Source organism: Suricata suricatta, chromosome 12, assembly GCF_006229205.1.
Source record: "Suricata suricatta isolate VVHF042 chromosome 12, meerkat_22Aug2017_6uvM2_HiC, whole genome shotgun sequence".
In the NCBI taxonomy this organism is placed as follows: domain Eukaryota; kingdom Metazoa; phylum Chordata; class Mammalia; order Carnivora; family Herpestidae; genus Suricata; species Suricata suricatta.
Genome location: NC_043711.1, coordinates 57,075,993 through 57,103,672, shown reverse-complemented (window position 1 = coordinate 57,103,672; position 27,680 = coordinate 57,075,993). Strand labels below are relative to the sequence as shown.

Sequence of the window (27,680 nt, the reverse complement as noted above, 5' to 3'; positions counted from 1 at the left end):
AGGACCAACCCGCAGCCACCCACAGCCACAAGGGGCTCTACCTTTCCCTGAGCCCGAGGCTTCCCTGGCAGGCAGACCCCAGACCCACCTGAAAAACTGAACTCCCCACTGTGTCATGGGTCCCAGCCGGGCCCAGACCCAAAGGACAACCAGCTGGTCCTGACACTCATTCCTAGGAGCCCTCCTGAGTGTGTGGACCCCTCCCTACCACACCCCGGAGAGGAAAGACGCAGGCCAGATGACAGGCTTGGCTCCAACTCATGCTTCCTGGACATCCTCAGGGTGACTTCGCACGGGCCATCTCGGGGTGTGGTGAGGACAGCTCTGTCTGCCCACCTCGGCTGGTCCCATCCCTCCCACAGTGGCCTGCGTGTTCCACGACTCTGTCCCCTGCAGCCACTCAGCCCTTTGCATCCTGATGCAACCCAGTACAGTCCCCAGGGAACAGGCTGCAGACGTGGAGGTTGCCCTTTGATATAAAAATCTTTAATAAAAATAGCTCTCTTCAGAATCAGTCATGAAACAGAAGTAACAAACTGAAATTCCAGCTGCCTGGGCAGGAGGGGATGAGGCAAGCGGAGCGAGCCACAAGCAGGCCCTGGAGAACTGTAAGCGGTCTCCCCTCAAAAGGATGAGGCCTGGCTGGTGCCTCACCTATGGGACTGTGGGCCAAGCTGACACATGTTCTCATTTCTCAAGAGGAGGAAGCAGTAGGTCTTTTTAGGAAAAACTGCAGCTTTTTAATGGTAGTCATAACCTGACCCCCATCCCCGGCGGTCACCAGCAGAAAGCTAAATAAAACGCAGGCAGCCAGCTGGCATACTCGGGGTGAAAATTTTAAGTGGCTTCCTATGATAGCCAATGCATACAAACATGACAGCTGACACGCACAGCCTGCTGGGGAAGGCTGGGGCTGGGTGTCAGGGAAGATGGGAGAAGGGGTCCCAGTACTCACGGCACCAGCCTGCCCATCGGCAGTCCCAGGACAAAGGCCGGCGGTGGGTGACGGTCACCCGGCAGATTTCCAGACCCCGTGCAGGTCCCAGCTCGGCCCTAATACCCCAGAAGTCTCTTGGCCTCCTCGCTCTGGGCCTGAAGGGTCTCACTAGCGTATTTCTGGAGGAGTTCCATCTTCTTCCTTCGCACGAGCGCCTCCTCGATCTGTGGACAGCAGGAGTAAAGGGCTCATGCTGGAACTCAGCCCGGAGGGAGTGCCCAGGACAGAGGCCACGGAAGAGCCACCTCCCAGAGCCCCACTCTCTCCCACTGAAGGAGGAGAACGGCCATGTTCATCAGTATCCCCTAAAGCAGATGGGACCCTGCCCCCTCAGATCCCACACCCTGCCTACCAGGGGCACAGCGGCCAATGCCATGGGGTCAGTCAAAGTTGCCTTAACAGATACGCAGGGCGAAGAGAGACCCAAAGAATGCACTCTGCAGGCTCCTTTCACGGGAGGCCCCTGGCCCTGGGGACACCCCTCCTGCTAGGGCAGATCTCAGCCTCTGTCCTACCTCTTGCTGTGACGGCACCGGGACGTGGGCGATGAACTTTTGCTGCCCATCGTCGCCTCCTTTCTCCTGGCTGCCTTCCTCATCAGACTACGAAACAGAGAACAAGCCAAAGTCAGCGAGCAGGAGCCCATCAAACACCCGGTGGTACCGCTATAAAATGCATAGCTCTGGGACGCCTAGAGGGCTCAGTCGGTTAAGCCTCCAACTTTGACTCAGGTCATGATCTCGTGGTTTGTGGATTCAAGCCCCACGTTGGGCTCTGTGCTGACAGCTTGGAGCCTGGACCCTGCTTCAGATTCTGTGTCTCCCTTTCTCTCTGACCCTCCCCTGCTCGTGCTATCTCTTTCAAAAATAAATTAAAAAAGAAAACATTAAAAAAAAATTTTAATACACAGTTCTGCAGCTATTTAAGAGGAAGAAAACAGGTCTCCGGGTGGCTTAGCTGGGTAAGCCCCCAACTTCCAACTTCAGCTGAGGTCATGACCTCACAGTCTGGGAGTCTGAGCTCCGCATCGGGCTCTCTGCTGTCAGCACAGAGCATGCTTCAGATCCTCTGTCCCTCTCTCTCCTCTCTGTACCTCCTCTGCTCACTTTCTCTCTCTCTCTCTCTCTCTCAAAAATAAACAAACATTTTGGGGTGCCTTGGTGGCTCAGTTAGTTAAATATCTGACTTGATTTTGGCTCAGGTCATCATCTCTCAGTTCATGGGATCTATCCCCACTCGAGCTCCTTGCTGATAGCAATGAAGCCTGCCTGAGGTTCTCTCTGCTCCCCCCATTCTCTCTTGTGCAAGATAATAAACTTAAAAATAAATAGAATCTCTCTCTCAAAATAAGCTTTAAAAAAATTAACATCAGGGGCACCTGAGTGGTTCAGTCAGTTAAGCGTCAGACTTCAGCTTAGGTCATGATCTCATAGTTTGTGAGTTCGAGTCCCACATCGAGTCCTGTGCTGACAGCTCAAAGCCTGGAGCCTGCTTCAGATTCTGTGTGTGTGTCTCTCTCTCTCTGCTCTTATCCTGGTCACACTCTCTCTCAAATATAAGTAAACATTAAAGAATATTCTTTTAAATGTCATTTTAAAAGATAAACAAACATTTAACAAATAAAGGGAAAAACAAAAGGAATGGGGAAGTTCGGTGCTCACACAGAAAGCCATGAAGATCCACCATTAACTACTGAGAAAAGCAACACAACACTGCAAATGAGGAAAGAAAATGAGAGTAGAAACTCACAACAGTCATGAGGACCGGTGCATCTTGGCACTCGGAGAACTAGAGACTCTTCGTTTATCTTTACGTATTTTCTGGTTTTTAAACCTTATTAATGTTATCTATTTTTTGAGTTAAGATTTAAAAATGTCAAGTACCAAATGTACCCAACCTAGAAAAATATCAAGTCCTCAAGTCTGCACGTGAGTCAAAAGAAATCACCAGTAACGTCAGGAAATAATGTGGCCTTGAAGATCTGAGGAGAGACGGCTCCCGTGAGGGGGGGCGGGGTGTCCCCTGTTTGCCGATCTCAGCGCTGGATGCCCTGCACTGGCCTCTGGCCCCCCCCACCCCCAAGCTGCGGAGGGTGCCAGCTGGGACCCTGCAGTGGAAAACCTCTTGGCTGCTGCCGGTCGGAGTGTGAAGTGGCCCAAGCATTTTGGAAGTGGCTTCGCTGTGTCTCCCGAAGCCCAGCACGCACCGTCTACTACCTGGTAACTCCACTCCTTGGTGCACACTCAGTGTAAATGGCCACATAAGGACAAGACCATGGCAGCCTTATCTTATAGCCTCCGACGGGGTGCTCGACAAACACCTGCAACCATTAGACACCAAAGGGAATGCATAATTTCACCACTCCACGTGAAGTTCAGAGACAGGTGAGAGCATAAGGGTTGCTAGCCATCAGGGGAGTGACACCCACAGGGGCAGGAGCAAGCTCCTAGGGCGCCGGTCATGCTGGGTCTCTGCACCTGGTATTGCTGTGCAGGGTCATTTGCCTCGGGAAGATTCACTGCCCCACACACTTAACACCCGCATACTTTTCTCCATGTAGATAGAATACTACCACACAATAAAAGGGATGAGCTCTTGAAATCAACAAGCAGGATGGATCTCAAGGGCACTGTGCTGAGTATAAAGACCATCCTCAGGGCACTTGGAGGGCTAGGTTGGTTGATTGTCTGAATTCAGCTCAGGTCATGATCTCACGGTTCGTGAGTTCAAGCCCCGAGTCGGGGTCTGTGCTGACAGCTCAGAGCCTGGAGCCTGTTTTGGATTCTGTGTCTCCCTCTCTCTCAGTCTCTCCCCTGCTCATGCTCTGTCTCTGTCTCTCTCTCAAACATAAATAAAACATTAAAAAAATAAGACCATCCTCAAAGGTGGCATACATTATGATCTCATTTGTGAAACATTCTCGTAAGGACAGAATTTTAGAGATAGGGAACAGACTGGAGTTTGCCATGGGTGAGGGATGGTGGGGGGCGGGAGGGGGGCCGGAGGGAGGCATGACTATAAGGGTGCAACACATGTTTGTATCTGGCTAGAAATGGTGGTTGTATGGATCTACACAAGTGCTAAAAGACACAGGATGCCACACACTTCACACACCACCTCCATTCCCAGTGCTGATTCTGCCCTGTAACTCTGGAAGGTTGTGACCACTGGGGACTGGGTGAAGGACACACAGGCCCTTCTGTGCTACTTTTACAGCTTGCTATAAATCTTTTCAAAGTTAAAAGGAAAAACGCCCACCTTTGCTGCTCTCCACTGCTCTTTGGACGAAGGCAAACCTTCCTCACTGTGGAACGGGCCACTTGCCTGTTCTGCCTGCCCCTCTCTCCTGCCCCCTCCGGCCCATCCCAGCAGCCCACACTGCGCCCCAGGTACACTGGCCTGTCCTCTGTCCCTCACACTCCCCTGGCGTCTTTCGGTGCCTGTGTTTCCTGCCGCCTGGAACACTCCTCCCCCATTGCCTCTCACTTGGTTGACTTGTTCTGATCTTCCAGGCCTTGGCTGAAGGGTCAGCTCCCTACACATCACTATCTCAGACTGCTGTCACTGCCACTGGTCCCCATCGCCTCTCCTCTGTGCCCTGGCATGGGCCTGGCTCACAGTAGTCACTAATTAAACAAACATCTGTTCAAAGAACAAATGAATGATTTGCAGCTACGAAGACCATTCTAGGGCTTCAAATGCCTTACTGTCCCCACTGCTTAGCAGCCAGACCCGCACATGAACCTGACCTCAGGTTCACCATATCCTGTGTGACAATGACCAATTCACTATACTTCCCTGAGCCTGCTTCCTTGCCACTGATGCCACAGCAAGTTCCTCACCCAGGACCTGACCTGGGCCCATGCATGGGTAATTCCCCTCCCCTTCTCAGTCCAGCAAATCCATGTCACCCCTTCTCGATCTGTCCAGGGAGCAAGGCCTGCATGGCAGGTCCTTCAGAGGGCCCAGGGCTAGAAGGCTCTGTCTGAGAGGGAGGACCAGAGCTCCACCCTCAACCATGTCCCTGGAAGTCCCTTCTCTGCCCTGGACTGGTTCTGACCTCTAAAATGGAGCTGTTAGGACTGCACAAGAGCTTTGACACTGCCATTTACAAAGAAATTATGAGGGGCCTCTGGGTGGCTCAGTCAGCATTCGACTTCAGCTCAGGTCATCTTGTGGTTCGTGAGGTCGAGCCCTGCATAGGTTTCTCTGCTGTCAGCAGAAAGCCGACTTCAGATCCTTTGTCCCCCCCCCACTATGCCTCTCCCCTGCTGGCGCACCCTCTCTCAAAAATAAATGTTACAAAAAATTTTTTTAATAAAATTTTAAAAATAAATATAAAAACAAAAATAAATGATAAGGCCTACCCTGCTGATACCCTGATCTTAGATTTCTAGCTTCTAGAACTCCGGGGAAATCGGTTTCTGGTGTTTAAGCCACCCAGTCTGTGCTACTTTGTAATGTATAAGCAACTAATATGAGAGATACATAATGAAACCTGAAAATATGATGATAATAAATAAGTGACTAAATAAAAAGAAATCACGGGGACATGGGCTATCACTCAATATGGCATCAAATGTGTCTATAAGGCTGACAGCAGTATACTCAGGAGGGCCTATCTCTAACATGCAGGGGAGCAATGCTGGTGTAGAGCACAGTTTACAAAGTGCTCTGACAGCCATTCCCTTCTAGAACCCTCCCTGGGATGCTGAGAGGTGATCCTCACATCCATTTTCCAGCTGAGGAAGCTCAAGTCTCAGAGCTAGGCTTTGACCCTGTCCCCTCGCCAATGGACCGAGCCTTCCTGCCACGCCCCTGATTCTCCAGCCCCGGCCTCCCTGGCTTGGAGCAAACGGCAGCAAGCACCCGCCGCGCCCCCTCCCCACCTGCTGCCCACAGTACCTCCTCCTCGGCGACAGCATAGATGTTGATCTCTTCCTCCTCTTCCTCCTCCTCCTCCTTTTCTCCTCTTGCCAGCCGAGCCTCTCTCTCTGCTTTCCACTTTTCCACCAATCCGGCCCTGACTGGAGAAACGGGAGAGCAGGTGCTGCTTAGTCAGGGCTCTAAATTAGCTCTCTGCGCAGTGCAGGGTTAGGCCCAGACATCCCCTCGGAGAACCCTCCATTCCGCCTTGACATGCAGGAATGGAGCATGAGAGGTAGTCTGGTCACGCAACAGGCTAGCTGCAAGTCACAATAAGGCAGCGATTCAGGGCACGTCCCCAGATCATCCCCAGTCTGACGACCCGAGTGACTTCCGGACAGGCCTACATGACAAAGGAGACACAGTGGTACCGCATGCTGGAAAAGGGCCAGACTCCTGATCACCCGCACCAAAGGCCTAGCTCAACATACCGGGGGGATTGGTGGAACTGCTTCCTCACGGGGCAGGCATGAGGCTTCAGGACAATGTCCACAAAATGGTTGGCACAAGGCTTGGCATAGAAGCAGCACTCAGAAAGAGACGCCCACCTTGCTCAACACTGATTACCTGCCGGCCATGCTTACAGCAGATCTAAAAGCTACTTAAATGGGCACCACTTCCTGATTTTAAGAAAGGCCAACATGGGAAGGAATCTAGGTGATGAATTCTGGGTGACCGAGGGCAGGTCAGATGTCACTCTTGGGTTTCCCCAACCTGCAGCTCTGGCTCAGCACAGCCCTGACTGCGTCACAGTTACTGAGGGTTAGGTCACGAGCAGACCATTTCCTCTGAAGGAATTTTCAGCAATGAAACCAACCCACTTCCGGCATACAGTACTACTGAAAAGCCCATTTTCAAAGGACAGACCAGAAACCCGATGCCGTCTATCATGAAATGAAATGCTTCGAGACCTACATTTCTTTTCATATTCCTGTTCCAAAGGCACAATGACACCATCATCTTCATCGAGGTAACCGTAGTATTCAAAATCAATTGCTTTCATGAGCTCCGCACGCGTCTTTCTTGGAGGAGGGAGGGCTAAAAGAAACAGCATCAGCTCAGCTAAGTGTCCCACCACAATCACACCGAAGCCTTCATCCCAGACAGTGTCATGAGGCCATGGCGTGTGTGTGCATGTGCGTGCTTAAGACAGTACGATGACACACGCACCTCTCTGGACTGGTCAAAGAATTACATTAAGTGGCACAACCCTTTTTAAAGTCCATTTTGAAAACTTAAACCCAACTGGTCTATTTAGAAAAAATGTATCCTAACCAAAAACACAAAAACAAAGGCTGGCAAAACTCTATGGACAGAAATTTGTATTATTCACAGAGTCGTGAAAACCTGGAATAATGTAAGGCTATAAACTGCAGGATGTGTGTCGGGGGATTATCTGACGGCCCCTCTATTGCTATTCCACAAGATGTTTTGATAACGTAGGAAATGTCATGTTAAATGAAAAAAACAGGACAGGAAAACATTAAGTATATAGATAAGACAAAAGAAACTATAAGGAAACAAAACAGATAAATGAGAAAGTCCTAAAGAAAATATTTTCAGACTAAGGGTTACTATTCAGGATATTTAGATCTTTTTTTTTTTTAATTTTTTTATGTCTTTATTTTATTTTTGAAAGAGAGACAGAGTGAGCCGGGGAAGGGCAGAGAGAGAGGAGAGAGAGAGAGAGAGAGAGAGAGAGAGAGAGAGAGAGACAGACAGACAGACACAGAATCCGAAGCAGGCTCCAGGCTCCAAGCTTTCAGCGCAGAGCCCGACGTAGGGCTCAAACCCAAGGACTGTGAGATCATGACCTGAGCTGAAGTCAGACGCTTAACCAACTGAGCCATTCAGGCGCCCCTAGATAATTCTTGAAAATTAAAAGGGAGGGCATCTGGCTGGCTCAGTCAGTACAGCATACAACTCTTGATTTCAGGGTTGTGAGTTTGAGCCCCACACTGGGTGTAGAGATTACAGTTGGTTGAGCATCTGACTTCGGCTCAGGTCATAATCTCACAGTTCATGGGTTCGAGACCCATATTGGGCTCTGTGTTGACAGCTCAGAGCCTTTGGATTCCGTTTCCCTCTTTCTCTGCCCCTCCCCTGCTCATGCTCTGTCTCTCTCAGTCTATCAAAAATAAACAAACATTAAAAAAAATTTTTTTTAATCAAAAGGGAAATGACAACCCAACAGATAGCTGAAAAAGTAAAAGCTGATCATTTCAGTAGAAAAAATTCACATGTATAAAAATTTCAATTAGTGGGATGCCTGTGTGGCTCAGTCTGTCAAGTGTCCCGACTCCTGATTTTGGCTCAGGTCATGATCTCAGTTCATGGGATCAAGCCCCATGTCTGGTTCTGCACTAATAGTGCAGAGCCTGCTTGGACTTCTCTCTCTCCCTTTCTTTCTGACCCCTCCCCCGTGCACTATCTTTCTCTCTCTCTCAAAATAAATAAACATTACAAAAAACTGCTATTAGTGACTGAATTCAATTATAATTTCATGAGTAATCAGAGAAATAAAAAGTAAAAATAATAAACTGTATTTTCAATTATCAGATAAGCAAATATTTTATACTTATAGAAAATTAGAAGTAACTGAAGGTCTACCAAAAGAGGAATGGCTACATTAAAGTATGGCTAATTCAGGGGTGCCTGGGTGGCTCAGTCAGTTGAGTGTCCAACCTCGGCTCAGCTCATAATCTCACGGTTCATGGGTTAGAGCCCCATGTTAGGCTCTGTGCTGACCACTCAGAGCCTGGAGCCTGCTTTGGATTCTGGGTCTCCCTCTCTCTCTCTCTGCCCCTCCTCAGCTCGCACTCTGTTTCTCTCTCTCAAAAATAAATAAGCATTAAATATGGCTAATTCATATCATACTTTGATCCTTCACATCCACTCATAGAGCTCTAAGCAGAACGATGCGGAGTGGTAGCGATGCAGAGCCCAACACAACAGGTATGGGAGAGCCCTGTGTCCTGTGCCCTGGCAGGTCTCTGCCCATCAACCTGACACTGGTTATTGGCAACTCCGTCCACTGCTCCACTCCTCTTGCTCCCTGACCAGTGACCACGCTGGTTGCACCCAGGACCGGGTTCAGGGCTAAAACCTGGCTGGCTCAGAATGCTGCGGCCCTCCCAGTCACAGGGACTGGGTTATGGGTGGCACTATGGTCTGGTCAACACCAATCAGATTCAATTCTAGGGGGTTTGCTTAAACTGCTTGGGAGGAAAAAAAGTCTCTTGCTGAGAGAAGACAAAATGTAAGTTGGTGATGGACCCCTTGCTGCCACAAGGAGAGAACTAGATAGAAAAAAGCTCATGTGGCAGAAGTCAAACGGCAACACGGAGGAGACGTGGCCTGGGATCAGCTTTTCTTGAAGGCGAACCACGTGGGCTTCTCAATCATGTGAGTCAATAAACTCACTCTCCTGCCTACACTGAATTGGGGATAAGCATCTGTCACTCATACGGATGAAATTTAGTTTCTGAAATAAGCATGTAAGTGCCTTAAAAAAGGCCTGGAAGGGAACATACCAAACAGATAATACTGACGACCAGTTATCGAGGGGCACAGGAAAGGCGGGTGGGGGGGGACACAGGGGAGAGTGGTTTTGAATCACACTCCTTTAGGCTGATTTATGTACTTTCTTATTAAAAAAAATCTACAACTGGAATAAATAATAAATTTTTAAAAATGTAAATTAAAAAAGTAATATGTACAGTATAACCCCAATGCAGGTGCCCCCCTCTACATCTGAATTTTTTCTTCTTAAACGATCAGCTTTGATTCATTGACCCACCTGTTGGGTTGTCATTTCCCTTTCAAAACTAGAAGGAAATAAGCCCCAATAGGTCAACAACTGTCATCTACAGATGGGAAAATATGGGCAGTTGTTTTTCTGATTTTCTGTGTTTTACAACTTCTCTGTAATAAAACTATATTATTTTCACAATGAACAGCAGGATATTTAGATTCTGATTTATTACTTTCTTAAGATTTTTGTAAATAATTAAAAATTTTTGTAATGTCCATTTGAGAGAGAGAGAACGAACTGAGGAGGGGCAGAGAGACAGGGAGACACAGAATCTGAAGCAGGCTCCAGGTTCCGAGCTGCAAGCACAGAGCCCGACATAGGGCTCAAACCCACAAATGTGAGATCATGACCTGAGCCGAAGTAGGATGCTTAACTGACTGAGCCACCCAGGCACCCCAAGACTTTTTTCTTAAGATTTTATATTTAAGTAATCTCTATACCCAATACGACCCTTGAACTCACAACCTCAAGATCAAGAGTTACATGCTCCAGGGCACCTGGGTGGCTCAGCTGATTAAGCGTCCGGCTTCGGCGCAGGTCATGATCTCGCGGTTTATGGGTTCACACCCCGCGTCGGGGTCTGTGCTGACAGCTAGCTCAGAGCCTGGAGCCTGCTTCGGATTCTGTGTCTCCCTCTCTCTCTCTGACCCTCCCCTGCTCATGCTCTCTCCCTCTCAAAAATTAATAAAAAAATATTTTTAAAAATTATTTAAAAAAAAAGTCACATGCTCCACCAACCAAGCCAGCCAGGTACCCCTTGAATGAATTTTAAGTGGTGTTAATAACGCATGCAAAATCAGTCTGGGCATAATTAATTTAAAAATAAGTCGTGCTTGGGGCACCTGGGTGGCTCAGTCAGTTAAGTGTCTGACTTCAGCTCAAGTCATGATCTCACGGTCTATGGGTTCAAGCCCTGTGTTGGACTCTCTGCTGTCAGCACAGAGTCTGCTTTGGATCCTCTGTTGTCCGCCCCCCCAACCCCTTCCTTGATGGTTCTCTCTCTCAAAATAAATAAACTTAAAAAAAAAATAAACTTAAAAAAAAAAGCAGGGCTGAATACAGGTTGAATTATATTTTTAAACAAACAGAAAACTGGAAGGGAAGAGCGCGGAAAACAGTGGTGAGAGCACTGCAGTCATTCTTCTCACTACTCACACTTTTTTCTACAGTGTTTAGACTCCTTGTCCCCACAGCCACGGAGGGAAACGGCAGGCCAGGCAAGGGCATCAGGCCTGAATCTGCACAGAGCACCGCCACATTATTGCATTCATACCTACTGGGGTTTGGCCCAAGCTTCTACTCATTCTTCAGCTAGGGCTCTTTTCAACGAATAAGTAACTGCAACGTGAACCCATTTCAATGAACGTCAGAGCCTGCCCTGATAGTGTGAGGGAACGTCAAACAGCAAACTTGGCATCCAAGCTGAGAGACAGCTGTGTGAGACTTCGGCACCCGTCAATTCTGGATTTGCCTCCCAGCCCCGATTGTGACTTGGGCCTGTGACTTCAACTCCTAGTATTTATTTTTTTTGTTTATTTTTTATCTTTTCTATTTATTTTGAGAGACAGAGAGAGACAGCGCAGGCAGGGGAGGGTCAGAGAGAGGGGGAGACACCGAATCTGAAGCAGGCTCCAGGCTCTGAGCTAGCTGTCAGCAGAGAGCCTGATGCGGGGCTCGAACCCACGAACCGTGGATCATGACGTGAGCTGAAGCCGGACGCTTAACCAACTGAGCCACCCAGGCGCCCCTCCTGGTATTTAAAGTTTCTCATTTAAAATGTGGGAACAGGGGCACCCAGGTGGTTCAGTCAGTTAAGCGTCCAACTTCGGCTCAGGTCCGTGGGTTCAAGCCCTACATCAGGCTCTGAGCTGACAGCTCAGAGCCTGGAGCTGCTTCAGATTCTGTGTCTCCCTCTCTCTCTGCCCCTCCCCCATTCATGCTCTGGCTCTCAAAAATAAATACAAGTTAAAAATAAAATACAATAAAATGTGGGACAATAATTCTGACACCACTACTGTGCAGCTGCGACAACCCAGGAAGAGCACCAGCACATGGATCTGGTACAAGGACTACCAGTAATTAGAGGCTAAGACCGACACAAACACCAGCAATCACTTACGTTCTTTTTCAAACAGCTCTCTAACACCGGGCAAATCTTTGGCCGCTCCAAAGTACTTGTACCCTCGATTCCCGGGAACTTCTTTCCCTTCATGATCCAGCATTTTAGGGCCAACTTTCTTATTGGGAAGGAAAAAGAGAAAATAAGTCTGATCTTTTAACCCACCACTTCTATGTATGAAAATGTATTTTAAGATAACAACAGTAAATGTGGGGAAATATTGATGAATGTATAAAACTATTTAGACACTTTTTTAAAGCAAATTAAAATCAACCTAAATACCTAAGAGTAAGAGGATGATTTTAAGTAAATTACAGCATCGCCAGGGATGGAATATATTCCAAAACTTAAAAATGATTATTTTTTAATTTTTTTTAACATTTATTCATTTTGCACACAGAGAAATAGACTGTGAGTAGGGGGGTGAGTCGATTAAGCGTCTAACGTTGGCTCAGGTCATGATCTCACGGATCATGGGTTCCAGCCCCGTGTCAGGCTCTGCGCTGACAGCTCTGAGCCTGGAGCCTGCTTTGGATTCTCTGTCTCCCTCCCTCTCTGCCCCTCCCCCTTTCATGCTCTGTCTCTCAAGAATAAATAAAAAATGGTAAAAATAAATAAATAAATAAGTAAAACAAAACACATACATGCATAGAAAAAAATGCTAGAAAGGTAAATAGAAAATGTCAGTAGTAGTTATTTCTATGTAGTAGAAAACTATAAAACATATTCTATATCATTCATAGAATATAACAAATATTTAAGTATTTTTACAATTTTTGTTATTTTTTATTTTCTTTCCTTTTTTTCTTGCATAAAACTCTGTAGAATCTACATGCGCAACGCCACCACTTGGGGAAGTTGTGCACTCAGGAGTGTGATCTCAGTCATGGCTCTCACAGAAAAACAGGAGGAACGACTCGAGTAGCTGCATCCAGGTAACAGCATCCTGCCTGAATACTCTCCTGCTTCTGTAAACTTTTCTGACCGTAGTGATAAATGTACCACTTTTCTGTGCTTTTTTTAATGTGGCAAAATACACATAACAAAATTTACCATCCTAACCTTTGTTTTAAAGTTTATTTACCTTGTGAGAGAGAAAATGTGTGCACAAGTAGGGGAGGGGCAGAGAGAGAGGGAGACAGAGAGAATCCCAAGCAGTTCTGCACTGCTGGTGCAGAGCCCAACGCAGGGTTCGACCCCACAGACCGTGAAATCATGACCCAAGATAAAATCCAGGGTCAGGTACTTAACCGAATGAGCCACTCAGGTACCACCCCTCTAAACAATTTTTAGTGGACAAGTTCAGTGATATTAAATACATCTATAATATCGTGTATCCTCACCACCAGTAATCTCCAGAACTCTTCTCATCTTGTGAAACTAAAGTCTAAACGTATTACTTTTACAAATAGAAAATGGAAATAAAATTGTTAAGCATTAAAAAAAAACTCTAGAGAGAAATATATTAAAACATTAATGTTCAATTGCACCAAAAATTTATAAAACAAACTCGACCAAGGAGGTGAAAGAACTGTACTCTGAAAAGTAGAAAACACTGATGGAAAACAATTGAAGATGACAAACGAATGGAAAGAAATTCCACGCTCATGTACTGGAGGAATTAATACTGTTAAGATGTCCATATACCCAAAGCAACCTGCAGATTTAACGCTGTCCCTAGCAAAATGCTAGCAGCACTTTTCAAAAAACTAGAACGAATAAATGCTACAACTTGTATAGAACAAAGACCCTGAATAGCCAAAGCAATCTTGAGAAAAACAAAGTTGAATTCCAGATTTCAAGAGATCCTACAAAACTTAATAATCCAAATAGTATACCAGGGGTACAAACACAGACGCAGGTCAACAGAACACACACAGAGCCCACAAATAAACCTAAGGTTACATGGTCAATTGATGCACAACAAAGGAGGCAAAAGTATGCAACGGGAAGACAGACTCCTCCATAAATAATGCTGGTAAAACTGGACAGCTACATGGAGAAGAATGAAACTGGACCACTTCCCAACACCATACACAAAAATAAACTCCAAATGGATTAAAGACCTAAATGTGAGACTTGAAACCATCAATATCCTGGAAGAGGGCACAGGCACTAAATTCTCTGACATCGGCCATAGCAACATTTTTCTAGATATGTCTCCTAAGGCAGGGGAAACAAAAGCAAAAATAAACTATTGTGACTACATCAAAATAAAAAGCTTCTGCAGAACAAAGGAAACAATAAAACAAAAAGACAACCTACTAATTAAAAGAATATATTTGCAAAGGATAGATCCAATAAGAGGTTGATAACCAAAATATAGAAGAACTACTACAACTCAACACCAAAAAACAAATAATCCAATTAAAACATGGGCAGATGACATGGACATTTTTCCAAAGGCAAAAGATGGCCAAGAGACACACTGAAAAGATGCTCTACATCACTCATCATCAGGAAAATGCAAATCAGAACTACAATGAGATATCCTGTGCATCTGTCAGAATGGCTAGTATCAAAAACACAAGAAGCAACAAGTATCGACAAGGATGTGGGAAAAAAGGAACCTCCTACACTGTTGGTGGGAATGCAAACTGGTGCAGCCACGGTGGAAACCAGTATGGAGGTTCTTCAAAATTAAAAATAGGATTACCATATGATCCAGTAATTCCACTACTGGGTATTTACCTAAAGAAAAATGAAAACACTGATTTGAAAAGAAGCACTCCTAATACTGTAGCATTATTCACAATAGCCAAGATATGCAAGCAATCCAACTGTTCATGGATTGATTGATGAATAAATAAAGAAGATGGGGTGTGTGTGTGTGTGTGTGTGTGTGTGTGTGTGTGTGTGTGTATGTAATGGAATACTCAGCCATAAAATAGAACAGATTGGGGCACATGGGTGGCTCAGTTAAGAATCTGACTCTTGATTTCAACTCAGGTCATGATCTCTGTGAGATCAAGCTCACCGACAGCACAGAACCTGCTTAGGATTCTCTCCATCCCTCTCTCTCTGCCTCCTCCCCTGTTCTCTGTCTCAAAATAATAATAAACATTTTTTAAAGTATTTTTATTCCCTTAAGTAATCTCTACACCTATCGAACTCACAACCCCAAGATCAAGAGTTGCACGTTTCTCCGACTGAGCCAGCCAGGTGCTCCAGAGCCATGGTCATTTTAAACATGAGGCCAGGGGCGCCTGGGTGGTTCCGTCGGTTAGCCTAAGACTTCGGCTCAGGTCATGATCTCACGGTTTGTGATTTCAAGTCCCATATTGGACTCTCTGCCGTCAGTGCTGCGCCTGCTTCTGATCCTCTGTCTTTTCTCTCTGCCCCTCCCCTACTCGCACTCTCTCTCTCTCTCTCTCTCTCTCTCTCTCTCAATAAACATTTAAAAATAAACAAACAGGCGCCTGGCTGGCTCAGCCGGTTAAGCGTCCAACTTTGGCTCAGGTCATGATCTTTTGGTTTGTGGGTTTGAGCCCCGTGTCGGGTTCTGTGCTGACAGCTCAGAGCCTAGAGCCTGCTTAAGATTCTGTGTCTCCCTCTCTCTCTGCCTCTCCCCCACTCATGCTCTGTTTCTCTCTGTCTCCGTAATAAATAGCATTAAAAAAAAAAAAAGAATTTAAAAATAAAGAAACAAGAAGCCCGGAGAGATTAAGCAGCTTACTCAAGAACATCTGGGAAGTAAACTCAGGTGCCCTATCTGCTTAGAGGGCTGTTCTATGGGGTGGAAGAATTATCCTAACTTTTCCATGCTTCCTGTCCATAGGCAACAGGGACTTTTCAAAGCTCAAGTTCATACTCTGTGGCTGGCATGGACTGGGCGTGGCAGGGGGTGCAAAGCCACACAGCCTGCCAAAACGCTCGCTAGCTAACCACCACCATCCACTGACACCACCGCTTACTTACTCCATAGTCAGGACCACCCAGCTCCTTTATTCTGACTTCCCAGTGTCCTTTCTCCCTTAGCAGCTTGTTAATTTCATCATTCAGGTCCCGAATTCGGAATTCACCTAAACCAGCTGGAAGACAAGAACATTAACATTGTTTCAAGACAGCACTTAATGTTACCCCTAAAAATAAACGTCCATACCTACCAAAACACTCGTTTAAATGTATAAGAAAAACCATCGAAACCCCCATACAGGAAAAGGCAAGGATATGAACAGAGCCCCCACCAGCACAGAGGAAAAACAACTCATCCTCATTAGCAACTGAAGAAATATAAACTGAAGCAATCCTACGGTCCCATTTATCCAACTATTAAAATACCTTTAGTGGTAGGGGCACCTAGCATCCAGGTTGGCATAAGCACCAGGCGCTGGAGAATTCTATGTTGGTTTCACCCTTTCAGGAAAGCAATGCTTTATTATATGGGAACATCTTTTGTCCTCTGAGAATTAAGCCTAAGGGACTTATTTAAAGGAAGAGGACAAGGGGGTTTACAGAGGTGTCATTGAAGGCGGCCACAAGCAGCTGGGGTGCCCCACCACAACGGTAGGGAAATGGCTAATGAACCCTGATATGTTAAAACATAGTATCATGTGGCTATTGCAAGGGAGTATCCCCCCAACTTTCTCTACCAAATGGCTTTTGCACCACTGTCAAAAGTCAGCTGACCACGTGTGGCCCTTTTTTCCTACTCTCTTCCATTGGTCTATTTTCCACCACTACCATGTTATTTGGAATATAGTAGTATTATATTAAATCTTTTCTTAAATTTATTTTTTAACATTTATTTTTGAGAGACAGACCATGAGCAGGGGAGGGGCAGAGAGGGACACACAGAATCGGAAGCAGGCTCCAGGCTCTGAGCTGCTAGCACATAGCCCAACGTGGGGCTCGAACCCACGAACTGTGAGATCATGAGCTGAGCCAAGTCGGATGCTCAACCGACTGAGCCTCCCAGGCGCCCCATCTTTATATTAAATCTTAAAGTCAGGTGGTATGAAGACTACAATTTGTTCTTCAAAATTATTTTGGCTATTCTAGTTCTTTTGACTTTCCATTTAAAATGTAGGAAAAAATCTGGTAATCTACTTTTTAAAAAATCCCGTGGGATTTTGATTGTGATACAGTATTTGAAAAGAGAAAGAACTGACATCATTACTAGGTTAAGTCTTCCCATCCACAAATGCTGTGGATCTCTCCATTTACTTGGGTCTTCTCTGATTCCCTTCATCAGCGCTGTAGGGTTTTAAGCATACAGATCACACTTACATTTTGTTAGATTTATACCTAAGTATTCCTTCTGCTTCGGTGCTTCTGTAAATCGCCCTTTCTACAAATGTTCTCTTCCTAATTTTTCAGTGCTGCTTTATAACAATAGAATTGACTTTTGTGTATTGATCTTCTATTCTGTGTCCTTGATAATAAACTCACTTCTTCATTAAAAAAATTTTTTTTACATTATTTATTTTTTAGAGACAGAAATAGACAGAGTGTGAACAGGGGAGGGGCAGAGAGAGAAAGAGACACAGAATCCGAAGCAGGCTCCATCCAGGCTCTGAGCTAGCAGTCAGCACAGAGCCCAATACGGGGCTTGAACCCACAGACCATGAGATCATGACCTGAGCCGAAGCTGGATGCTTAACTGACTGAGCCACCCAGGCGCCCCCACTTCTTTATTTCAGAAAGCTTCCCATAAGATTTCTTGAGACCTTCTACATGGAAAATTACATAGTTTGAGAAGAGAATTATATTCTTTCCTTTCTAGTCTGTGTACCTTTTACTTCCTTTCCTTGCTTGACTGCACAGACTAGGAATTCCAGTATGACCTTGAATTCAAGTGGTAAGAACATGGATCTCTGCCTCGTCCTTGCTCTCAGGAGGAAAGTATTCAACCTTTCACATTAAGTATGATGCTGGCTATTTGTTTTTTGGTAGAAGTGTTTTATCTGGGTAAAAAAAATTCCCTCCTATTCCCAGTTAGCAGAGAGTTTTTACCATGAATTGATGTCAAATTTTGCCAAATATTTTTTCTGTTATCTACTGAGACGATCTCTAGTAAAGATCATCTAGAGAGGTTTCTCTACTTTAGAATGATTATAGTGAATTATATTCATTTTTTAATGCTGAATCGGACCTGTATTCCAAGGATAAATCCCACTTGGTTGTGATGTATTACCCTTTTTATAAATTACTGGATTTGGTTTGTTAATATTCTGTAGGGGATTTCTACACTCATGAGGAATATTGGCTGGCAAATTTTTTTCTATTCGTGTAATGTCTTCTTCTAATTTTAGTATCACAGTAACGCTAATAGTAAAATTTATAAAATGAACGAGGAAGTTTCCTTCCCCTTCAATTTTCTGGAGGAAACTGTGTTGAATTGGTATTCATTTCTTCCTTAAATGTTTGGTATAAATGACCAGTGAGGCCATCTGGGCCTGGAGTTTTCATTGCTGGAAGGTTTTAACTACGTATTCAATTCCTTTAATAGATATAGGGAATTCTGACTGGCCAGTCAGTAGAGCATGCAACTCTCGATCTTGGTGTCAAGAGTTCGAGCCCCATACTGGGCATAGAATTTACTTTTTTTAAAAAATTATTAATTTCTTTAATAGACATAGAAATGCTCATGTATCAATTTCTCTTGAACAATATTTCTAAACAGTGGCACTATTGACATTTTGTGTCCAATAATTCTCTGGAGGGTACTTTGTGGGGTGCTTAGCAGCTTCTCTGGCTTTATGGACGCAAGTAGCACCCCAAGCTGTAAAAATCGAAGTTTCTCCAGATACTGACAAATGTCCCCTGGGGGGCAAAAGTGCTGCTGGGTAAGAACTGATTCTCTTAAGTTTCTGTCTTTCAAGGAGTGGTCAGTTTCATCCAAGTTGTTGAATTATAGGCATAACATTGTAACATTCCCTTATTAACCTTCTAATGTCTGTAGTATATTCCCAACGTCACTCCCCACTCTTGTCATTTTCTTAAGTTTGCTTGCTTGTTTGTTATTTACATAGTAATCTCTATACCCAACTTCGGGCTCAAACTCCTGACCCTGAGCTCAAGAGTCACATGCTCTACTGACTGAACAAGCCAGGCCCCCCTAGATGTTCCCAATTTGTATCTTCTTTTTTTTCTCGGTCAGTCTGACTAAAAGCTTATTGGTTTTATTGACCTTTTTATGTATATATTTTTATTTTTAATTTTTTTGTTTGTTTATTTTAAGAGACCAAAAGAGTGTGGGGGGGAGGGGTAGACAGAAAGAGAATCCCAAGCAGGCTCTGCACTGATAGTGCACACTGACAGTTCAGCGTGAGGCTCAAACTCATGAACCGTGAGATCATAAACTGAGCTGAAATCAAGAGTCGGACCCTTAACCAACTGAGCTCCCCGAGGTGCCCCTTATTGATCTTTTTAAAGAACCAGCTTTTGATTGCTTTTCTCTCCTCATCATCCATTTTCAGTTTCATTGATATCTGCTCTTACCTTTACTATTTTCTTCCTTCTGCTTACTTAGGGTTTGATTTACTCTTCTCTTCTAGTTTCTTAGGGTAGAAGTTTAGATCATTGATTTGAGACCTTTCTTATTTTCTATTATTTTAATACAAAAAAAAGCACTGATTTAATACATCCCCCCAAAGTGTTTTTGTCCCTTAATACTAATATTACGTTTTCATTTTCATTTACTTCAAAAGGTTTTTGAACATCCTTGCAGTTTTCTCTTTGACAAATGGGTTGCTTAGATACATGCTGCTTAATTTCCAAATATTTAGGAATTTTTTAGATATCTTTCCGTTACTGATTTCTACATTAATTCTGTTATCATCAGAGAACATACTTTGTAAGATTTCAACTATTTTAAATGTGCTAACATTTGTTTTATACCCCAGAACATGTTCTATTTTCATAAATATTCTACATGGTCTTTAAAAAAGAAAGTACTCTTGGGCACCAAGGTGGCTCAGTCAGAAAAGCGTAAAACTCTTGATTTTGGCTCAGGTCATGACCTCATGGTTCGTGAGGTTAAGCCCTGAGTTGGGCTCCAGGCCGACAGTGCAGAGCCTCCTTGGGATTCTGTGTCCCTCTTTCTCTGCTCCTCCCATCTGGCACTCTCTCTTTCTATAAATCAATCAATCAATCAATCTTTAAAAAAATGTATTCCTGGGGCACCTGGGTGGCTCAGTCAGTTAAACAGCTAACTTTAGCTCAGGTCACAATCTCACAGATCATCAGCTCCAGCCCCACATCAGGCTCTGTGCTGACAGTTCAAAGCCTAGAGCCTGTTTCAGATTCTGTGTCTCCCTCTCTCTCTGACCCTCCTTCACTCATGCTCTGTTTCGCTCTGACTCAATAAACAACAACAAAAAAATTTTTTTTATTTTTTAAAGTATTCTTTCCGTTAGGTGGAGTGTTCTATAAATGTCAAATTGATTAACACTCTTGTTCAGTTCTTCTATGTCCTTACTGATTTTTTTATCTACTTGTTCCATAGATTTTTAATTAAAAAACATTTTTTTAATGTTTATTTTTGAGAGATACAGACTATGAGTGGGAGAGGGTCAGAGAGAGAGGGAGACACAGAATCCAAAGCAGGCTCCAAGGTCTGAGCTGTCAGCACAGACCCTGACGTGGGGCTTGAATTCATGAACTGTGAGATCATGACCTGAGCCAAAGTCCAACGCTTAACCAACTGAGCCACCCAAGCACCCCTACTTGTTCTATTGATTTTTGAGAGAGAAGTGTTGGAATCCCCCAGTGGATTTGAGAATTAACACTGTTAGGGGTACCTGGGTGGCTCAATTGGTTGAGTGTCCAACTTTTGGCTTTGGCTCAGATCATGATCTTGTGGTTCTGTGGGGTCGACCTCCATCCTGTCAGTGTGGAGCCTGCATGGGATTGTCTCTCTCCCTCTCTCACTCTGCCCCTCTCCTGCTTGTGCATGCATGTGCTCTCGCTCTCTCTCGCTGTCTCTCAAAATAAATAAAACTTAAAAAAACAACAACACTGTAAAAGGCAAGGTAGCTTACCATTCTGAATTTGAGCCACTTTTTTAGAGATCTCTCCAATGATCTGTAAAAAAATAAAATAAAAGGTAATAAATTTTCATGACCTTTGATTATGTCTGAAAGCACAGAAAAAATACAATTCAAAATTAGCAATTAAAAATACTTAGAACTCTGGTAAAGAATCACTCAGATAATAAGAAATAATCAATATAAATCAAAACCACAATGACGTATCACCATACACTTGTCAGAATGGCTAGAATTAAAAAGATAAGAAATACACATTGGCGAAAATGTGGAAGAAAGAGAACCCTTTGCACTGCAGGTGGGAATGCAAATTAGTATAGCCACCATGGAAAACAGTATGGAGGTTCCAAAAATAATGAAAAATATTAATACTATATGATCCAGGAATTCCACTCCTGGGTATTTACCCAAAGAAAATAAAAAACACTACTTTGAAAGATACATATTAATTGCAGTATTATTTACAATACCAAGATATGTCAGCAACCCAAGTGTCCATGGACAGCTGAATGGATAAGAAAGATGTTATATATATATATATATATATATACATACACATATGTGCATATGTGTGTGTGTGTGTGTATACACACAATGCAACACTACTCAACTATAATAAAAGAATGAGATCTTGCCATTTTCAATAACACAGACGGACCTAGAGGGCATTATGCTAAGTGAAATACGCTGGACAGAGAAAGACAAATACCATATGATTTCACTTACAGGTGGAATCTAAAAGCAAATCAAATCAATAAACAAACAAAAAAGCAGAAACAGACCCATAAAGACAGAGAACAGTGATTGATTGTTGAAACAATGATGAAATAATTGATTGACATGATGATTGCCGAAGGGGTGGGAGGTGGGGGGTGGGCCTAATAATGGGTGAAGGGGAGTGGGAGATACAGGCTTCCAGTTATGGAATGAGTCACAGCGGGAAAAGTTCAGCATAGGAAATATAGTCAATGGTATCATAACAGCATTTATGGTGATAGACGGTAGCTACACTTGTGGCATCATCATGTTGTACATCTGAAACTAATATAACATTCTGTGTCAACTATACTTCAACAGAAAAAGAAACAATCAGAGACATATTACTTCTACGAAGACCAGATTCACCCAGAACATACTTGTCGCCTCCACTTCTCAGCTTTGGGCAGTTCAGTACACTCTGAGGCAAGGAAGGGTCTTCTTTCCTATGAAGAAGAAAATACACATATTGCCACTGTACTAGTTACGAGCTTTATGCAGCATTCACAACGGACTCAGCCCTCAGGACTAAAGGTCTAATGGTCTAAATACATTTGAAGTTTCCTTGTATCTCTCACTACCGTCTCCACTTGGAAACAACTATACAGGGGCGTCTGGGTGGCTCAGTCAGTTGAGCAGCCAACTCTGATTTCGGCTCAGGTCATGATATCACGATTCATGGGACAGAGCCCTGCAATGCCCTCTGTACTAAGAGTGTGGAGCCTGCTTGGGATTCTCCCTCTCCCTCTCTTTCTGCTCCTGTCCCACTTGCACATGCACACTCTCTCTCTCTCAAAATAAATAAGTATTTTTTTAAAAAAAGGAAACAACTAAAAAGGCAAAAAATATATATACGTTGCACTATCTAGTACATTGAACCTCTGGAAACAAATTAAAGGTCTATAAGAGAGATGACTAAGTAAGCTAGGTTATATCCATTTCATGGAATATTCATATTATCTTAAGACATAATGTCTATTGGGCACCTGTAGGGCTCAGTCAGTTAGGTATCTGACTTCAGCTCAGGTCACGATCTCAGGTTCATGATTTCAAGCCTCACACACACTCACTCACACTCTCACTCTCTCTCCCCTCCCCTACTTGCTCTCTAAGAAACTTAAAAAAAATTTTAGAACAAACACACATAAACATGTGTGTACACATGCATGTGTATGTGAGCATGTGTGTATAATTTTATAAAACAAAACAAAAACATTAAAAGAATGGGACCTATTATCCCTGACCTGGGTGAGTCTCTGTGAGATGAGATCATTTACTAGTTTCAGCTTAGAGCTCCTCTCCACAGCGCACTCCACTATGTCTTTTAATTTTTTTTAATGTTTTACTTTTATTTTTGAGAGAGAGAGAGAGAGAGAGAGAGAGTGTGTGAGCAGGGGAGGGTCAGAGAGAGAGGGAGACACAGAATCTGAGGCAGGCTCCAGGCTCTAAGCTAGGTATCAGCATAGAGCCCAATGTGGGGCTCGAACCCATGGAACGCAAGATCATGACCTGAGCCGAAGTCAGACGCTTAAAGGACTGAGCCACCCAGGTGCCCCCAGCACACTCCACTATTATTCACTAGTAGACAGAGCTGGGACAATATGGGAAGCCAATGATCATAATACAGAGGAGTGGAAACAGATCATCACACTACCTACAATTCAAGTGTATAGACTCATAAGAGTGCTGGCAAGTATAGACAAGACATTGGAAGTCTAGCCCGCTCAGGAGAGAGCTTTACCACATTTGTTCTTGATGCTTTACAATTCATGAGGAGGATTTACACCAACCTTCACTTTTCCCTCTTCCAGCTGAGCTTGGCGAAATCTTGCCAAGGCCGTCCTATCAGGGAGAAATAAGATGCCATCAGATACTTCTCACAGATTTATCACCCATGTTCCTAGATGGAGATCTACTCATGACCATATTTAACACTGGCCATTCAGGAATATTATTCATATACAGATTATAATAATTATTCTTTGTAAAAAGAGAGCATCCGTGAGTATGCGCAAGAGATTAAGACCCCATGGAGAAGTTACGGGTTTCTGTGTTCCAAAAGTGGAACTTAAAAAGCCACTGGCATTTCCTGAACACCCAAATGTCTATTCTACTTACACTGGGTGTAAGGACCATGGGAAACGCTACTGATCAGACCACTTGGTGAGCAACGCATCCAGATTCTAAAAGACTAGTATCATGGGGTGCCTCACTCTCACTCTCATAGCCCCTCTCCCATCCCCAACTGAACTAATGTTTATCCAGTATAGATTCTGGGGAGTTGTCAGAAAATACTACTAGGAAAACAAGCATCAGACATAGGAATACTATTTTAAGACATGTAGAGAAAGAAAAAGATACTAAAGGGACCAAACACAAAAAAAGCTCCATGGTAATAACCAAGTCACTTAAAATTTATAGACAAAATCGAGTTAATACTTACATGGCCTTTTCCGCATTTCGGGCCTAAAGGGAGAGACAAGGGGAGAAAAATGATCATATTTTAAATACCCTTTATTTTCATGTGCTTTTTAGAGAAAAGTATCACAAGGAAAGTCACAAGCATAATGTTTGAACTCGTAAAAGAAAAGGGGAAAAAAAAATCAAAAGATGTCCAAATCCTGTGACTTTACTTATGCTGCTCCCTCCACATACATCTTCACTCCTCCACTGTCCCCACCCCGTGGATCTGGCTAACACCTACCCATCCTTCAAAATGTATCACCTGTGTCATCACCATCCCAGAAAGTTCATCTGTGCCCCTTCTTCCCAACTGGGCTGCTACTATTTTTATCTGGGTTCATAACTACCATGGTCCTTTCTACTCAGCATCCCAACTGTCTGTTTCCAGCCAGCAGAACTTGAAGAAAAAAGGATTGGCTTTTCCAATGTGAATTTTATGTAACTCCTGCTAAGTCAGGGACTTGAACTTTACTCTCAACTCTTCCACTTAACCATTCCTGAGAAGTAGTCTCTCAGGTTCCCCATCTTTACATTGGGGATCATACCTCTTATCTCCTAGAGATGTCATGATGACTGAAGAGATAAACATAAAAAATCAGGTATGCAGCTTACAGATACTCAGCAAAAGTAAGTTCAATGTAAGTCTCCTTTCTGGCCTTCCGCTTTCTGGCCTTCCGTCTCAACAGACAAAACAAGAAACTTGGCAAAAGCTTGGCAGATACATTACCAACTAAGAAATAAAACAAAGCTCCGCTCCCAGGGAAAACCATCATCTTGAAGGCAGAGATGGTGTCCTACCTATTTCATGAAATCCTAGAGATTTGAGATACTGAATGTTGTGTTTCGCAATGCTTACTCCATGCTTAAAACACTGAGTTAGGGGCTCGCTGGAACTTCCCCACCAAATAATGAATCAATGTGATATGGGCAGGTACCCATGGTATTCTAAGCCCACAAATATGAATGTGTGATGGGGACAGTGATATAAAATATCCAACAGCTCCTGCACCCAAAATATCCAGGTCCACGGATTTTTCTCCCTTGCCAGCAAATGGACAGAATGATTCTCTATGTTTGTCAGAGTTCAGAAACCAGAGCCTCAAGGCTGAGCAGGGCAGTATGAAGCAGTAATCTGGGTGTATTCTCCCACAGGAATGGTTGCTTCTAGCCACTTGTTTGTCCCCAAGTCCCATGCGGGAGATAAAGAGCGGGTGTGACAACCCGTTTCTAGGTTATTTGACAGTTGAAGAGAGGAGGAAGGGAACCCAAGTTACAGATTGCCAAAGAGCCTGAAGCCTGCAGTGCTGCCGGCTGCACCCCTCCACCACGAGCGCTCGAATGGGGCAGGGGAGGTCCTCACAGCGCGCCCGCTCGCCCCCTCGGCTCCGCACCCACCCAACTCACCATGGCGGCAGCGAGGGTGCTGCCCTCGGGCCCCGCGGCCCCAGCCCCTGGAGCTTCACTAACTCGGGCGAGGCCGACCCAGTCGGGAACTGAAACACTCGATCCGACCGCACCGCCGACGTTTCCGTCGGAAGGACAAACGGGATGGACCGGAAGTGGGGGGACCGGAAGTGAAACCGAGAATTGACTAGAGGAGGAAGAGGAAACGCAAAAGCGCTCCTGTAGAGCTGCCTTCCCTGGGCGTCCGGCGTCCCACTGACGCGCTTACGAAAAATGAGGGCGTTGGCAAGTTGCGCCTGCGCAGTGAGATGTGTCTTAGACTCCGCCCCCGACGGCTGGTTTAGGTCTCGCGGTAACAAGTGGAACTTTTCTTGCGTTAACTATCGTTTAGTATCGCGGAAGGGGAGGACACCAGCTGCCAATGACTGTAAACTGTTGGGGGTTATGAATGCCGTTCTTGATCGCATTCCACTGGCCCCCTTTTTATTTCTTTTGGTGAGAGCGGACGTGTCCTTTTGGAAGTCGCTTGTCCTCATGCCTCTGAACGAGCTGAGTCCTCACGGCGGACTGGGGGCACTGAACGCAGCCTTCGTAAAAGAGGTTAGACAGCCCTGTAAGTGGAAGCCGCAGGCTCCAGGGTCGCAGGCGCTGAAACGCCCCTTTGGTCAGATCAGAGCGAGTGTTCTCCAGGAATTCGAGCTGGCGGGGCTTCGTAAGTTCCTCCACGTTTCCCTCTCATTTACGTGGGGGCTTACTTTTTCTGAGCTCTTCTGGAATCGCCGGGCTCATCAGAGCTGGACCAGTGCTTGACGTCACCCTCTTTTAAGTTAAGAAATTTGAGGCCCAGGGAAGAAAAGTCTCCTTACTTGGAGGAGGCTTGTTAGAGAGGTGGTATGTGCGGTTACCCAGAGAGACGCGGTCGATCCGTGTGTGATGGGCACATTGCTGGGATCAGAAGATCCTTAGACAAAGACCCAGGGACACGGGAGAGGCCACTTGATAGGTATGGTTCTGGTGGCTATTCCCACATGGTGTCCAGAAGTGTGTGAAGGGCATATTAAGCCAGTGACAGCAGCTGTCCCTTTTCAAGCATGGTGCTTCAGCCATGGAGTCTTACTCTACCAGAGCACCTAGCCAATGGTGGGCACATCAGCTTCAGCCAGGAGGCACAGGCCATCTGGGGAAAGCAGCTGACATGTACTCAGAATAGACACCAGGCTCTCCTGCCTGAACTGTGATAAGGACGAGTTCTCTTTCAAAGTTTCAGGTGGGCCTGTGGCCACCTAATTAGACTCCCATCCTCCCACCTCTCTAACAGCTAGTTATGGGGTTGTGATTATATAATAGACAATGGGAATTGAATAGAAGGAATGAATGCCATGTAGGCAGCCACCTCGAACTCAGAAATAGAGGAACTGAATTGTGAGTATGCCACACTCCCAGCTCTGAAACATCTAAAGCTGTGAAATGAGAGAGGTAAACATATTCTTTTTTATTTATTTATTTATTTTAGTGAAAAGGTTGGGAGAAATAGTTTTGCTTCTCAAATTTTATTTTTTAATGTTTATTTTGATAGAAAGAGAGAGACAGAATTCCAGGCAGGCTCCTGTCAGGACAGAGCCCAACACAAGATCATGCCCTGAGCTGAAATCAAGAGTTGGATTCTCAACCGACTGAGCCAGCCAGGTGCCCCAAAAAATAAACATAGTCTTGCTTAAGCTGCTGCATTTGAGATTCTCATTACTTTTGTTAACCTTTACCATAAATAACAGCTGTGCCCAAACAAGCAAAGTCATTCCTCACTCAAATGAGGTGGGGTTTTTTTTCTTTTTTGAGACAAGTTTCTCACATTTCTGTATATTTGTCCACTAAATCCCTGACTCTGGGATACAGAGATCATCAATAACAGGATTCAAGAGGCATTACCTATATTGATTGTCCTTCCGGCATCCATCCTCCCTACCCACTTACCTGAATTCTGTTTGGAAATCTTATGATTCAGGGGAAGGGACTGCATGCCCAGCTGTAAGAACAGAATAAAAGAGGTTAAGGGGCGCCTGGGTGGCTCAGTGGGTTACATGGCTGACTTCGGCTCATGACTTCGGCTCAGGTCATGATCTTGCTGTCTGTGAGTTCGAGCCCCACCTCGGGCTCTGGGTGACAGCTCAGAGCCTGGAGCCTGCTTCACATTCTGTGTCTCCTGCTCTCTCT

At 44.7% G+C, this 27,680-nt stretch overlaps 1 protein-coding gene across 1 annotated transcript; it reads right to left on the bottom strand.

Annotated features, from left to right (window-relative positions):
- Positions 1–464: 464 nt before the first annotated feature.
- Positions 465–25,718, bottom strand: ISY1 (ISY1 splicing factor homolog). The gene is made up of 11 exons (XM_029916490.1): positions 25,470–25,718; positions 24,046–24,068; positions 23,393–23,444; positions 21,983–22,048; positions 20,841–20,883; positions 15,775–15,887; positions 11,857–11,974; positions 6,839–6,961; positions 5,903–6,024; positions 1,513–1,599; positions 465–1,161 (listed from the first exon to the last, which is right to left on the bottom strand). Exons 1-11 carry the CDS (start codon positions 25,470–25,472, stop codon positions 1,054–1,056), a joined length of 858 nt encoding a protein of 285 aa, XP_029772350.1. The 5' UTR covers positions 25,473–25,718; the 3' UTR covers positions 465–1,053.
- Between the last annotated feature and the right edge of the window lie 1,962 nt (positions 25,719–27,680).